Source organism: Histoplasma capsulatum (assembly GCF_000150115.1).
Source record: "Histoplasma capsulatum G186AR genomic scaffold supercont2.3, whole genome shotgun sequence".
In the NCBI taxonomy this organism is placed as follows: domain Eukaryota; kingdom Fungi; phylum Ascomycota; class Eurotiomycetes; order Onygenales; family Ajellomycetaceae; genus Histoplasma; species Histoplasma capsulatum.
Genome location: NW_025544803.1, coordinates 2,050,910 through 2,065,736, shown reverse-complemented (window position 1 = coordinate 2,065,736; position 14,827 = coordinate 2,050,910). Strand labels below are relative to the sequence as shown.

Sequence of the window (14,827 nt, the reverse complement as noted above, 5' to 3'; positions counted from 1 at the left end):
GGCATGGCTGTGAGTCTCTAGGAAGCAAGTGAAAGTTAGGTTAAGAAATTAATAGTCAGGCCCCCAAAACAACCATACATACTGTAAATATTAGGTTTAATTTTTGGCTTATATGTTTTTCTGGCAACAATGAATTGATTTTATTGCTGTTGCCATTTCTAACAAGTTGTCACAACTAATATATATCTAATCAAATCCATGAAAATGGCATGCTTGTTCACATGTGCTGTCTGATGTAGATTTAAATTGCTAGTGGTTGAACAAAATTATTGAATTCTATGCTTTGGGAAGACTAGTCTCCTTTGTTTGCCGATTGATGGTGATTTGTTGTTCGTTATGTACGATTCCATCCTCATAACTATGTGAGGGTTGAGTTACTACTCCTGGCTGAGGGGGAACTAATTGAATTTGAAGAAAACATCGAACGGATATAGAACTTGATAAAACCAAAAATTGTCAGACCATGATACTGACGAATGGGTACGCTATCAGAAATACCTAGATGGATCCCTACCAAAAAAATAAAATAAAATAAAATAAAATAAAATACGAGGCGTAGTATAAAAACGGGAGGGTAGTATTCCAAAAGGACAACCATCCGTCGCTGGAAGCAATAAAGGTATAGGAATGTGACACATGAGAAAAGCGTTTCCCTAATCAGGCCAAGGAAAGATATATTTTGATCTCTCAACGAATGAAGAAAGAAAAATAATTGAATACAAGCCAGTGTTGTAGATATATGCAACATAAAGGGAGTTGAACGTCATAGACAAGAAAAGGAAACCCAGAATTCGTGGGTCGTACATAATATAGTTAAACAAATGTCAAAAGAAGGGGAAATAGAAAATTGAAAAGAAAGAGTGAGAAGCCTAGCGCCATCCCCATGTTCTTTTCCCCGTCCTTTCCTCACGCCCATCTCCACATGGGTCTCCACACATCCTTCTCCTTCTCACCACTAGTCTCCATAGTCTTACTCCTACACATACAAGTCCCAATGAGGCCCTCATTCCCGTCGCCGATGCCACCGCCCACAGAGGAACTACTATTCATATAGCCCGTGCCCGGCGTCACTGTCGCCGACATAGCAAGCGGGTCCACATGGCCACCGCCCTTCAGCAACAGGTTTATCGCAGCAGCAACATCCAATGACTCGCCCGTGTCCGTGCATTTCAAGGCCCATTTAGCAGCGTCCTCGTTGAAACCTAGCTCCTTCACCATCTTGTGCATGGCAATATCAACCGGGTCAAGGACATAAGAAGATGCGGAATAACGGCCGCGAGATATCTTCTCTTCGGCAGCCGTTTCGGGCGTGGAGAACGTTCGTTGGTGTTGTTTGGGAGCCGATGAAGAGTGGAAGGTGGAGCGTGATGATAATGCTGGAGTGATTTCTGCGCCTGAAGGTGGCGTGGGTGATTCGAGGGTGACGGTTGGTACTGGGGGTGCAGAAGTGGGAACAGGGCCCAGCAGTGATTTTTTAGTAAGAATGGCGTCGGTGGAGGCGGTAAAATTTTGGGTGCTGGAAGTAATGCGTTGCGTCATTTGTAATGTTGTATTGATTGGAGATGGTATGGTTGTTGGTAGGGGTGGAGCTGGGGAGAGGTCTCGATGGCATTTCCTGTTGCTACGGTCAAGATTCTCAATGACGGTGGAGAAATGAGAGATTGGTCTCTCTTCTTTGAAATCTGTAACCGCGCTGGTAATATCTGCGCTGACAGACATGTCAGAACCGTAGGATTCTTTGCGCTTTCGACGTAGCTCAGCGGCAAATCCGGCTTGACGTCGGCGGTTAGGGTTGGAAAACTGTGGTGACAAAGAGCCTGAAGACGATGACGAGATCTCGCGAGAGTGCCCGCGGTGTCTTGTGATGGGGCTAGGGGAATGTGGCGGTGGTGAGTTGGGCTTTGGCGTCCTGGACGATACGGGAGTTTGCATGCTTGCTAATCTTGATTCGTAGACTTGAGAAACCGCTTCTTTCAAGAATAATCTTGGTGCACCGCCGTTACTTGAATCTGGGGCTTTCCATTTCGTCCACCCATTGGCCTGTGCTCTGGAAAACAATGTCTCAATCGGTGCATCAGGGTTGATGCTGGTGAGGGTGAGAATAGCGGACGGTCCAAGGGTTAGAAGATACTGAGTCCAGCTTTCTATTATGTTGTGTGAGCACAAACTGCATCAGAAATTACAAGACAAAATGTGAATGATAACTGCGCACCTATCAGAGATTCCTCCTTTACAACATCACCAGATGTCACCTTCAAGCCGTCAAAGACTCCAAAATGCCGGGCCACCTTGCATTTCCCATGAAACACCTGCAAAAGGACACCAAGGCAGGTCCAAATTTCCATCATGTCGTAGAGTTCTGTGGACGACAGTCCTCCATGGTTGCCTTTGCTGAAAGCAGACGGCGCGTTGAACAAAACGCTATGGACCCCCGCGGGATATTGCATAAGAATGTTAGTACCACGGTTTTCCTCTTCAGCAAGTCGACCACCGCTGAGCCAGTCGACCTGTGCAGTGATATCATCTTCTCTTCCCTTTCCACAGCCAAACAGCTTGCAGAAAGTCCAGACCCTCCAGAACGCTTCATCAACCTCTAAGCAACGAGTCTCGTCCAATCCCGCCAATGCTCTGGCGGTATCGGGCCGTAGGAAGCTCTCGCAGCGTACAAGGATGAGGGATTTTAAAGCAACCATGGTATAGAGGTCTCGCGTGTAATGGTTTATGTATAAATTCGGTGTGTATTCTGGCACAGGCATGTCAATATCTCCTGTTTCGTCGCCCTCTGTCTCCCAAGGTGGACATATCTCGCGCAGCTCCCATGCAGCAGGGGACATGCGGAACAAAGTATCCTTTATTAGGGTCAATGAATGTTCTCTGAAGACGGAGTAGAAGGCCTTGTTAATGACAGAGAGATTAAACAAATCCTCAAGGTTGTCGATTTTCTGCATGATCTGATAGATAACACTCTTCGCTATCTCGCTGGGGAAGGGTTCACAAAGCATGTCTTTGGACCCCACACGTTCGCTGGCGGAGGACAACTCACTGTCCTCGAACTCGAACACTTCATTATTTTTATTATGGCAGGAACAAGTGTTATGAGGAGATTCTGGTTGCTCTGGATCAAGCCTGTTGAGGACCGCCATGATGCGCTCCTTGGGACTGGTCTCGTTGTTGATGTCAGGTTGGTTTTCTTGGTCAGTAGGGGACTCCACCACTGCACTGAGGTTGACAGGGCCCCTGATCGACTTGGCGCTGAGCTGGGTTCGTAGGCGGGGCAAGCTGAGTCGAAGGTTACGCTCGACATTCTCACCCCTTCCCTTCCTTAACGTCGCCACGCGATTTACCGTTTCTGTCGGTTTCGCATCATCGCTGCTGTTGTTACTGGGGCTCATGCTATAGTCGAGATTATCATCATTCGCACAAACCTGCGGCAATGGGCTGGGCAATGGTTGGTGCTTATCAACCGCCTCTACTAACTCACTAATCGTCGGTGTCACTTTAACCTTCTTTTTAGCGCTCCAACTCTTTTTGGCTGGAAAACTGAAAGAAGAATGATCGTTGCGCTTCTTAGGCGAAGATGCCTTCTTAGTCGGGGACACGGATGAGTGTGGACCAAGTTTTGTTCGATGTGAACGTGGTTTCAGTGGTTTAGGTGCGCAATCTGCAGGAAACTCGAGAGGAGAAGATCGATTCCAACCTATCTTTAACCAACTGGTATTATTTCTAGTGGACCGAGACAGAGCAGAGAGCTGTTCTTCCAGCTCAAAGGTAGCCATGCGCAGAGATGGAGAGCTAGAGATTGTGCTTGAGCCGGAAGCTCGTCCTGATTTCGATTTGGCGTGTTTACTGGGCGCCACATGATAAAAGCCTGAACGACGGAATGCCTCATCCAAAATATCAAGGTCAGACGGTCGTGGGTCTCGTGGCAGGAATACCGGTTTGCTTGTCGGCTGGATTAACCGACCGCAATGAGAGGCATTGCCCATGGGTTCTTGTCCGACGGTACGCTGGATCGACTGTGGAGTAATTTCTATCACTGGTTCTGGAGGCAAGGGTTTATTGCGTAACTTTCTGAGGCTGATTTTGTTCTTGAACGTAGGATTCCTCTTCAAGCCAGTGTTATCGTCGAACACGCCGGCAGTAACGGGAGATATTAACGAATAAGCCTTGTTGTGTCTAGAACATCCGTCTGCAACGGATTTTTGGGGGAAGTCATCTGAGTATATACTCGATCTTGAGGAGGCTGGGCTATTCGGCGCAGAGACACTTCTACCGAGCTCGGAAGAAGTAGTTGAATTACCACTTTTCCCAGACTGGTCCAAAAGCGGGTCCGTTTCAACTTGAATGAGCTTGTCAAAGGAGGGAGGAACAAAAGCTCGCTGAGGCTGGGGCATATCGATTGACAAAGGTGAAACAACTGTCGAAGGGGCTAGAGATTGGATATATCCAGGGGTGGCTTGGATCGCCTTTTTCTGAAGAACCAAGCCCAGGATTGGCGATACATTCTCAGTAGTGGCTTTTGCAGACACTTCCTGGGGAATGTCAGCATTGGGGGCTTTGCGGTATGGCCTACTTCGCCCAGGGTGTATGGGGGGTGGGCTAAGCTCGCTACCCTGGGCCAGCCTGGGACACCTATCTTGTCTCTGGTCTGCAGTTATAGGACATGAACTCCCCGCTGGGTGCATATTTGGGGATCTTCGCTCACCCTGCATAGAGTTTAATATCCTTGTCTGCCGTTCGGGGGGAAGCGCTCTTGGCGAAATCTCCTGAGGAAATTGTACGATTTCCAATTCATTTGCGTCTGGAAACTTGGGCGAATCCTGTTTCTGACTCCACGCAAGGGTGGAATTCAAAGCAGGATGAAGAGGTAAAAGCTGGGCATCGGCCGCCAATTTGTCAATTTTATTACACTGCAAGTTGGTACTTGTGCTAATAGCTATCGAGTCAGTGGATTTGGATTTCGGTGAATCTGCCGATTCGCTCTTCCTCTTCTTCGTAGCGGTGCCTTTCGATTTCTTCGACGTGGGAGACCCGTTTGTCGGACGGGAAGTGCGCATGGGCCATCTAACTTGTAGTGCTGCCATTGAATAGCGAGGCTTCTTCTCCTTGCTCTGTATCTCCAGCAAGGGAGAGCAATAACCCGCTGCGGGAAAACTCAAAGACATGATCAAACACTGAGGGAGATTGGCGCTGCGCGGTATTCTACCTGAATTCCTGTTAGCATCGTTTTTGAGTTTCAAAGAATAAACGAAGTATACCGACTGTGGAGAAAGGAGACGGATGGTGGAGTTGTAGACAAAGGAGCGCGAACAAAATGGCTCATAGAAGACCCATTCCTTGACCTACCTGTTGAAACCCTACTTTTATTGCTCAAGAAAGGTAAAAATGGTTAAACGGAGGAACTTGTCATCCAACGATACTAGTAGAGGAGAACGACAATGTGTCCAGAATCGCAATCGACGTAGTCCACAATCCACTGGTAAAATCCCTCTCGGCAGGGAGTGAGTCTATATACCAATCGAACAAAGTAAAATATAAACCCTCGTTGATGTCCTTTCTTCCTCCCGTTTCTTTATCTCCTTTATCTCCTCATATTCATTCAAGCTCCGTGAAAATCGCGTTTTCATCCAGACATCAAGTTAGGATACATCAAGCAATTAATGCACAAAATTCTACTTGTGCGCTGTAAAATGACCAAGCAGGGGAATAATAGAACCGGCTGTCCTTATATGAGCCGAAAGCACAAGGCTTCCAAGCACAAAGCCAGAAGAAAAGGGAAGGAATTCGAGAAGAGCAATGTAGGGCAGGGCTTCGAGACGAGGATTGTTGTGGTCGGCGCAGCGCTTGATATAGATATACGAACCCCCCCAGCCAGAGTCGAGCAGCAGGCTAGGTCTGCACAGCAAGTTAGTTACATGCACAGTTCTCCGTAGCCACTCCACTAAAATAAATTCCCTTGGCCGTGCCATTTGATCTATAAGCGGTAACAACAGCTGCTAAATCTGAAATCATTCTCCACCCCAGTTTGTTTCATGGCCATGAATATCAGGCGTGAGGTATTCCAAGGTGAAACCAACCCCATACTCCCTGAGCCCGAATCCTCTCCGAGCAGCCTTTGACACTCCCGACATCATCGCCGGCGATGCCAGTGCGCTGAGCCGCAAGACGGTTCAGTCGCATGCACCCAATCGCAGGACTTCGTTTCGGTTTCCAGGGCCCTGGTATCCAAGCTGGGGCATGGCCCGTATCTTTCGGGTTGGGGGATCAAACAAGATCGCTTTTGAATACCCTGGTGAAGACTGCTGCGTCATATCGCCAGGAGTAACGGAGAAGTTGGTGGGTTGGCCTGTTGGCCTGTTGGCCTGTTGGAGCAGCGCGCCTATCCGCCATTCAGCTTAGTCCGCTGCTTTGACGAAGCTAGAGTTTTGATACAGCCCCCAACATCCCTCCTCGAGCCAAAGTTGCGTTGAGGGATGCTTCGTGTCTCTGTATGAAAGATACAGCAAACGATCTAGCTACGATTCTCGGGTCGGTTCGTTAAAAATAAAGATATCAACCAAAAATAACGTCGCAAAAGAATATCCACTCAAGCAGGAAATAGTGTGAGGAAAACCCGGCCCACTAGGTTATGATTCCGAATCTAAGGACCATCGCCCAGAGTAACTAAGTCGCTGATGAAGTTTCCAGAGTTGGGGGCTGAGCTTTTCCAACCGTCCCTCACAACGAGCAACAGCCTTACACGGCATGAGCTAATGGCGTGAACGGCAGCTATTTATTTCCATGCTATTTTCATACTTGATATTTACTACTTCTCCAGCTTTGGATTGTTCTCTCTATTCCGCGATTCCTCTCCCACCTGTGCCGACAATGCTAGATACTAGTACTAGTATTCAAACATTGATATCGGGCCTCGATCATGCACCCGATTGACGGACCCGTGGATGAGGGGTACTTGGTCGGGGATAAAAAGCCGGATCTGGGTCAACAAGATCAAAGGGAAAAAAAGGGGAAGGGGAAGGGAACCCCGCACTGGACTTCAAACAAAAAATTCCCGGTGCCAGATCCCCAACCACTTGTTAGTGCTGATGGTGTTGCGTACGAATTATTAATTCATGAAGTTGGCTCCATTGTTCGCTAATCATGGATGGCTATCCAAAGCAACAATGGCGAGAGCTCTTGTTTTGTCTATTAATATTCAATTGCTTCGAGAGTGGAATAAATGGAGAGTTGTCGCGATTCTTTGTTTCCGGCCAGAGTTACTAACAAGCTATGCGTCGCAATTGAACGGTACTCCATCAACTGTTTGGCCCCAGTTGGAGATTGTTCACCAACAACCAACATGTTGGCTCTGGCTAAACCATTGCGATGTGCGATACATCCCCTTGACGCCAGGACCATTCCTACTTGTTGTATTCCAAGGTATGTAATTGTGAACTTGAGCCCTATTACGGAGTGGGGTCCCTTTAGTGGAAGTGTGAAAGTCCAATTCTCACTATTTATACCCCACCTCAAGCGCCTTTCTCGAGATCCACTTGGCTTCATATATAGTTACTAGTATATTTATATATTATTATTACTTTCGACTTTCAGTGACAGTATGGGAAGCACCTCCGGGACGGTAACATTTATCAACTTTCTTCCTCATCTGTAATATCATATTGGTTTTTTCAACGTGTCGTGAGGTGGTTAAACTCCCCGAAAAATTAGTCTCCAAGCGCAAAGGGGCTAACGAGGTCATAAGTGATTAATGGACTTTGGCGCTGATGGTGATGGTATCAAACTGAAAACGTTTTCAACTAGGCTTAAAGGGAATATTTCCCATTAGCGCCAGCAGAACCGGTTTGTTGTGTGTGGGCATGCGCCGTTCGAAAATGAGAATAGCCCTTCCATGTATGTTTTTCATTCTCCAGATCAGATGAGAATGAGTTCGAATATAACATATGAAATACCCTGAGCCATGCCTGGGTGCTCGTTCAAATCGACCGTTGCGTCTTTCTAGGATTCAACTTCTTTCTTTTCCCAATAATATAGCAACATAGTGGTAGTGCCTCGACAGAAACCAAGAACTCAGGCAGCATGCGGTGCGGAAGAGACAAGATAGGTGCGAGCGGCTCCTCATATTTCAATTTCGACACTTGGCCAAAAGAAACAAAAATAAAAATAAAAATAAAAAATAAAACTAAAAATAAGCGAAGGGAGTGAAGTGCGTGTATTCCTTCTCCTTGTCTATCCAACCCTCAATTCCTAACCAAATATTCGAGATAGTGAAAAAATCTGGAAGGATGATTGCTAGGCTTCTTTTCGTGTCAACAACCGGCTTCAGCATTTTAGCTTCACGAAAGCACCGGCTGATCTACCTGATTGCCCTGACAGGCCGTATTCGTGCAGATCGTGTTTGCTAGGCATGAAGCACGGCCCTATATTCCTCGTATCCGTGATGAGTTTTAGCTTAGAAAAACAAGATGACGTTGTGTCTAGTTGTCCACGTTACCGTCCGTTGACCGCGTTGCTAAATCATAAAAGAAGAAATAAACGAACGATAGCCGGTCTTATGAGTTAGCCGGAGCTGGCATAAACCGAAAACGCCTTATCGATACGGGGAGATATCTATCTATACACATAACGAGGCCGAGGAGTATGCTATATATCCGATGATGTATTGATTCTTTGAGCACCTCTTGTTTGGTTTCAAACCCTGGAGGTCCTGGGCCAAGCTCACTACCTAGGTTCCAGAGGAATATCAGATATTTCTCATATCGATACCAAGGACGGAATCACAAAGAGTGATTCAACCGAACTGCAACCCTAAGTGGGTTGGATACGATGCGTAAACGAACAGATCTCATACGAAACAAAACAAACCTATCGTCAAAAGTCATCCAAAGCCGAGAAGCAGAGTATTACCTCATCACTCGGCCACAGAGAACAAAACAGCTGTGTAATTTTCAGCTGAAAGCAGGGGCTGTGATGGCTGAATAAGGACGGGGATGTTGCCGCTTTCATACTTTCAGTTCTGCTGGCTGCCTTCATAGTTTCGGCATTCTTTTCTTCAGGGGAAGCATGTCATGGGAAACCAATCTGATATGCTAACGTGGAATTATTCAACACGGAGAATGATCCGCCTTTCGCGATAGTCGGCGATCTCTTCGCCCCACATGGCCCCAGGACCCAATGCATACAGCCGGCTACGCCGGCGATCCTTGTGGCTTATCAACTTTTGATTCGTTTAGGTGTTTAAACTACTCATTCTGGCCGGAAGAACAACGGAAACCGTACACCTTGCAGCCACTAGCCTTGGCCCTGTGGCTGGGTTTCGTTTTCAGTGGGGCTGGAGGATTTATAAATAGAAGCCGTTGCATGGGAAATTCGGCATCTGCGGAAAGTGGGGTATCAATGGAGGGTGAGGTTTTGATACCCAGTGTATCAGTGGGTTACGCAAGTTACGCAGGTTGCAAGTACCAATCCATTGAGGAAGAGTAAAAGTTATGCGGATTGACCACTCGTGATTCATAAAGTTCAGCCACACTTATTTCATTCTTGTAACGAGGAAAATCATGGCGTTGGGGATGTAAAGAGAAAAAAATAAGTAGAAAGACATGTTTGCGTTGCACGATACGAAGTTCCCGTTATGTGAGAAGGTTGGGGGCCTCCAATTGAAAAGAGATAATAGTTCCGGGGAAGTAGCATAGCCTTGAGTCTATCCATAATGGGTGTGCATGCATTTTCATACTCTTCGATGCGTATAAGCAAATAAATACCCAAAAGAGTCAACCTCTCGGCCCAAACAATGTGGCCCAGAGTCAGGTTCAGCTGCTCAAAAGCGAAATAGTAGAATCCTGTAAATACCCGAAAATAATCGTAATGGAGCAGCATTTATGCTGTGCTCCGCCAGTTGCTGCTTAATTCATTCGAATTTTAGAAAAAGTAAAAAAAATAAGGCCAGGACTAATTACCTGGACAATTCAACATTGAAGGCCGTAAACCAACCAGTTAGCTCTGCCCTCACTCTGCGATTTTTCGTTAAAACCTAGGAAATATACCCAAAAAGGACAACCGGGATGGTATCGGAGGAACCAAAGAATTGAAAACGAGCGAAATAAAGCAGTGATTTTCTATCTTCGTCCGTAAAAAACCGAGAAATCGTGCCGTGTAGATGGAGAATGCAACTAAGCGGAACGGTGGAGGGGGGAAACACAGGCATCAAACCTCAGATCTTAAGCTAAGATATATACCCCAGATCATCCCAAACAGGCTCCCTGTCAGAACTCTCTTCTCTGGGGAAATCATAGTGAAGTTAAGCACGGAAACCATTGGCCAAAGCTTCAGACCAGCCATGATGATTGGGACGAAATCCTAGCCAACATGTGTAGATTAGCTACGTTCTTGAAATCTCACACAACAAATGGGTCCAAATTCATATCTGACGAAACCTTATCACGCAATTCACGTGTGGAAGGAAACTCCGGGAGTCTCTATGATATGAATTGATTTATAATTGTTGAAGGAATAAGTAAACCAAAGGTGATATAGTTATGTCACCTACCTTATATAATGATTGTTGAATAGTTTTGACATCCTGGCCATTCAAGGCAGAGATGGTTACAATAAATAAAGCCGAACTCCATGCTGCGCCAACAGTCTGGTCTATCACAATCTTAAGAACGGCATTCCGGGTATTCTTTTTGGAGTTGGAGTTTTGTGATTCTTCCCGCTCCAGTTGCTTGGTTTTGGCCCCGCACCGTGCTATCTCGTGGCTAGCCATGTTAGAGGCATTTTCACCTTTGCCTGCCATCGATGCGGGAGGCATAACTGCGTTGTGGTCAGGAGATGCTGGATATGCGATTTCGAGATGGTTCTGCCAGAGGACCATGAAAGGCGTTGTGATAAGCGTGCATATCATGAAGCGGATCGATTCAATGTAGTCAAGAGTGAACCTCGTCTGTTTCATTTGGTGGCAAAATTCAACCACGGCGTTGAAAAATGCCGCACAAGCAACCCGGGTTAGCATTCTGCTCTCGCTGCCTTGCGTGGTTTTCATACGGGATACCAGGGATGTTCCCTATGAAGAAAGAAACCATCGAAAACCAAATAAACAGGGGCGCGGGGCGGATATTTTGCGGCATATGATGATACCTAGCCAGGACTCCGTCGAAGATGAAACAAAGGCCAAAATCCCAGCTAAGATGCCCATAGACGAACAGAGTGGAGGGAATTCAAACGCAGCTTACCCCATGTCTGTACGACGTTATCCCTTGAGCTATTACATTGGAGCTGCCATTGAGAAGGGCAGATTGGAGGGTGGTCTTAAAAATGGCCAGGCTTGGCATGACAGTCATAGGTGGGCAAATTTGCAGCTTTGTGATGTAGACTCGGAGTTATTCTCGAGGAAAAGAATAAATGATCATGCGAAGCGATTCAAAAGGCGGAAGAAAATATGGGAACGAAAGAGGGAACGAAAGACGGATCGGTAGATAGCTGGGGACGAATGTGGAGCTGCTAGTGGGATAATAATGGATAATTCGTGGAATACTGATACAAAATCCTCACAGGATCTTTTAGAGAAGAGACTTCTAGTGGGGCGTTCTATTTTCCAATTGTATTGACGAGCAGCCCCGTTTCTTGAGGCGAACTTGGCACAGAACCTGCATGTTTTTATGTCCTTCTCGTTCTTCTGGTGATATAAGTGCCAGAGAGACTTGAGAAATATGTTATCCTAGATTAGAAATTTGATAACAGGAAACATGTTTAGATCCCCCAGGATTGGGGTTTGTCTAGAGGCTGTATGCCTAAATCTTAGCAGTCAAACTAAGCATGAGCACCCTAAGTTCCGCTGAGAGGAAATGCTATGTCTCCGGTACCTTCAGCACCTGGCCCTCTATGTTTAACTATGAAACAGTCCGAACATCAAGAATGCCCCAAACATGCTATTTTAGGTCTTGCTCAATGCTCCGATTTAGCCAACTTAACCAGTTGTTGGAAGTCCTATCTATACCTTTGTAATTATCTACCAGCACATATTGCAATACTATTCTAGGAACCCCTTACCAAGTAAGCGAATCTTTGAACATTTGGCAAGCGATATTTGAGGCAACAGGTTGTTCCATATTTTCCAGCTCTTTGCATACTATTTCCGTATTTAGAGAAATGCGGCATTGTCAGAAGATATAGTTGGCTCCATAACTGGGAATCAAAAGCGAATGTTACTAGTATGGAATGCGAACTTACATTCATTTGCGAGTTTATATCTGTCACTAGTACGTGACGTTGTCACTATCGGCAAGATTTCATCGCCTGCAGCCCGCTCAAGCTTGAGGTGAGATTTCAAATGCGAAAGGATGATATCTTGTGCCAATTGGTCATGGGTACGATCTAGTTACCAAAAAAAGTCCAAAAATTGTGGAAGCTATTAGTAGTCCTTCTTGGTGAGTTTTAGGTCTCTTGAGTACCCACTGTCTATGTCCTCTTTCACGCTGAGTAGGGAAGGATATCATTCGGGAACAATTAGCCTCTGGGCGGATAAGAAAATATACCGATCAATCTGCGTGATGCCATACCTTCCGGGGCTTCCCAGTGCCTCATACGCCGTTTCGAATTCCCCTATTCTAGATTCAAGGATGGATTTTATGCGATTTGATATTTCTTGACTCTCAACCTGTTTCCTTGCCAAATTGCCGTACACATCACAGCGGATATTTGAGCGGCTTGCGCATATAGGAGTTATGGAGACGGAATACCAGATGCTCCCTTCTTCAGAAAGATGGGTCAAGGTTGTACGGAAAGCATCCAAACTGAATGACCTGGGTTTACCCGTTCTAGTGACGCCGAAGATCGATTGAAGAATCGAACTCGAGCTACTCGATTTTCGCTTCACTCGTGCTGCGGTGTTTTTGTCGACATATAGGTTCCGAACTGAGTTAAATATTAGCGATCCTTCTTGTTTGACGGACAAAATCCTCTCTCTTCGTCCCACCCACTCCTTGGTCAGGAATCAAACTCACCGGCCATCTTCCAATTAAATTTGCCTCCAATCTCCCAGCCATCAATCCACACTGATTTCCTTGATATCTGATTCGTGAATCTACCAATTCCATGCCCACCAAGTCCAAGTTCGGGCAGATCACCTCTTGCATCCAAATTCACAAAAATCAACCCATTTTTCGTTACTGCTGAATGAATCTCGAAGAGGCTATTCTGGGTTTTATCAAAGCCTTCCAGACACTCAAACTGCGGCGCTTTGATGAGTCGTCCGCTGGTATTATAGCTCCAGCCATGGTATCTGCACCCGATCACAGTCGAGGAGCCCGACTTCTTCATTGAGATGACTGGATAGGCTCTGTGTCGGCAGACATTGTGAAATGCGCGGATAATGCCATCCTTCCCTTGGATGAGAAAAAGGGGGAATCCGCAGATTTCAAACGCATGGTAGTCACCCGGTTTGGCGAAGCGGCTTATGTGCGCAATATAGAGCCATGTCTAATTTTGTAGGCTTGTTATTTTCTGTGTGACCTTTAATTTTTTAACCATGTGGTGAGGGCTTCGGATGGATATTGCTCGATGATGTAAACATTCCTGTCATAGATTTTGTGAAAAGAGAGACACCTCCGTCTGAGTTTACAGGAAATGCATGCCCCTACCTTACTAAAGATCGCCCGCCTCTCCAATCGAAACACTTCATCTCCAGTCCACCAGTTCTCGGGGAAGTCAGATTCCTTGCACACATTTGCTGTCGATGATTGACCAGCTTCCGCGGTAGGCCCTTTACTCTCCGATATATGAGCTTCTGGTGAAGTTGCCCTTCTCAACAACAAATCTTCAATGCAAGTTAGGTTTAACTGGGAATTCGAATCGAAGGTGCGAAAGGGGAGAGCGGATCTCCTGAATGTCTTGCCATCTTTCTGCGTCACCGCGAGTATGGCTAGGAGGATAATGAGAATAGGGGCGAGGACATAAGTATTGGCTAGAAATGAGGATAAATACTCCATCCTCCTTGGTTCGAAGTATATTAAAAAAGGAGCATTGTTTTAGCAGAAGTTTTTTTCTAGAGAGCAGCTCCAGTGCAGGGAGGATATAATATAATCATCCAAACCACTGATCAACTGGCCATAACTGCTCCAGCTCTCACAAGGCTGTTGCCTCCTTCTGTGCTTACCATGCTCAATTCCTCGACAATTAAATATGTCGACAGCGTTAGTTGCAGCCACTTGCACAATCGCACATCTTCTTTTCCCGCTCATCGGTCGCGAAAGATATAACTTTCCACATTTAACATCTTGGCCTGCCATCCGGCGCAGTTGTGTTTTCTCAGGCCAGATAGTCATTGGCTGCCAGAAATATTTTTCCCAATCAGGTCATAACTTCCATCTGCTCAATCACTGGTTGGAATGGATCTTAGACTGGGCTTGGCTGGCGCCTCGTCCAAGGCTTCCCACCCCCGGCGGCCGCGTAATTGGACTAACTATTACTTCTTCTCGAGGAGTATTACCCTCGCTGTCAAAGAAGGGAACCCAGCACGTTGCAGATGGAAATACCAGTTGGCACAAAGGAGGGTCCCAGGATGGGAAAGTGGCGGATATGGACGTGTCCTGGAGGTTCAGGATCCCATTTTGCTGCGGTTGATATGTCAACATGTATGATGATGTGGACTAAGTGGATTAGGGTCAGGAGAGCACCATGTACAAGAATGATCTGTTTGGAGAACTACGCATAAGTGGCATGCAAAGCAGGATGCTACGTTTGTACCGGACAACTAGAAAAGATACTCACGATAGTATGAATCGGTGGAAACTACGATTTTAGACATAAATTGTCCTGGAGGGTTCAGAATGTA

At 46.2% G+C, this 14,827-nt stretch overlaps 4 protein-coding genes across 4 annotated transcripts; 1 reads left to right on the top strand and 3 right to left on the bottom strand.

Annotated features, from left to right (window-relative positions):
- Positions 1-906: 906 nt before the first annotated feature.
- HCBG_02840 (F-box domain-containing protein) lies at positions 907-5,165 on the bottom strand (the record flags this gene model as incomplete). Its single annotated transcript, XM_045429889.1, has 2 exons — positions 907-2,144; positions 2,213-5,165. The coding sequence occupies 2 exons, from the start codon at positions 5,163-5,165 to the stop codon at positions 907-909; spliced, it is 4,191 nt and encodes a 1,396-aa protein (XP_045289784.1).
- Positions 5,166-5,690: 525 nt separating this feature from the next.
- On the top strand, positions 5,691-6,541 carry HCBG_02839 (uncharacterized protein; the record flags this gene model as incomplete). The annotated part of the gene is made up of 3 exons (XM_045429888.1): positions 5,691-5,906; positions 6,067-6,336; positions 6,422-6,541. The coding sequence occupies 3 exons, from the start codon at positions 5,691-5,693 to the stop codon at positions 6,539-6,541; spliced, it is 606 nt and encodes a 201-aa protein (XP_045289783.1).
- Positions 6,542-8,345: 1,804 nt separating this feature from the next.
- HCBG_02838 (uncharacterized protein) lies at positions 8,346-11,327 on the bottom strand (the record flags this gene model as incomplete). Its single annotated transcript, XM_045429887.1, has 3 exons — positions 8,346-10,353; positions 10,544-11,059; positions 11,229-11,327. 3 exons carry the CDS (start codon positions 11,325-11,327, stop codon positions 10,201-10,203), a joined length of 768 nt encoding a protein of 255 aa, XP_045289782.1.
- Positions 11,328-12,406: 1,079 nt separating this feature from the next.
- On the bottom strand, positions 12,407-14,318 carry HCBG_02837 (Rieske domain-containing protein; the record flags this gene model as incomplete). Its single annotated transcript, XM_045429886.1, has 5 exons — positions 12,407-12,470; positions 12,555-12,909; positions 12,999-13,473; positions 13,635-13,957; positions 14,150-14,318. The coding sequence occupies 5 exons, from the start codon at positions 14,316-14,318 to the stop codon at positions 12,407-12,409; spliced, it is 1,386 nt and encodes a 461-aa protein (XP_045289781.1).
- Positions 14,319-14,827: the final 509 nt, after the last annotated feature.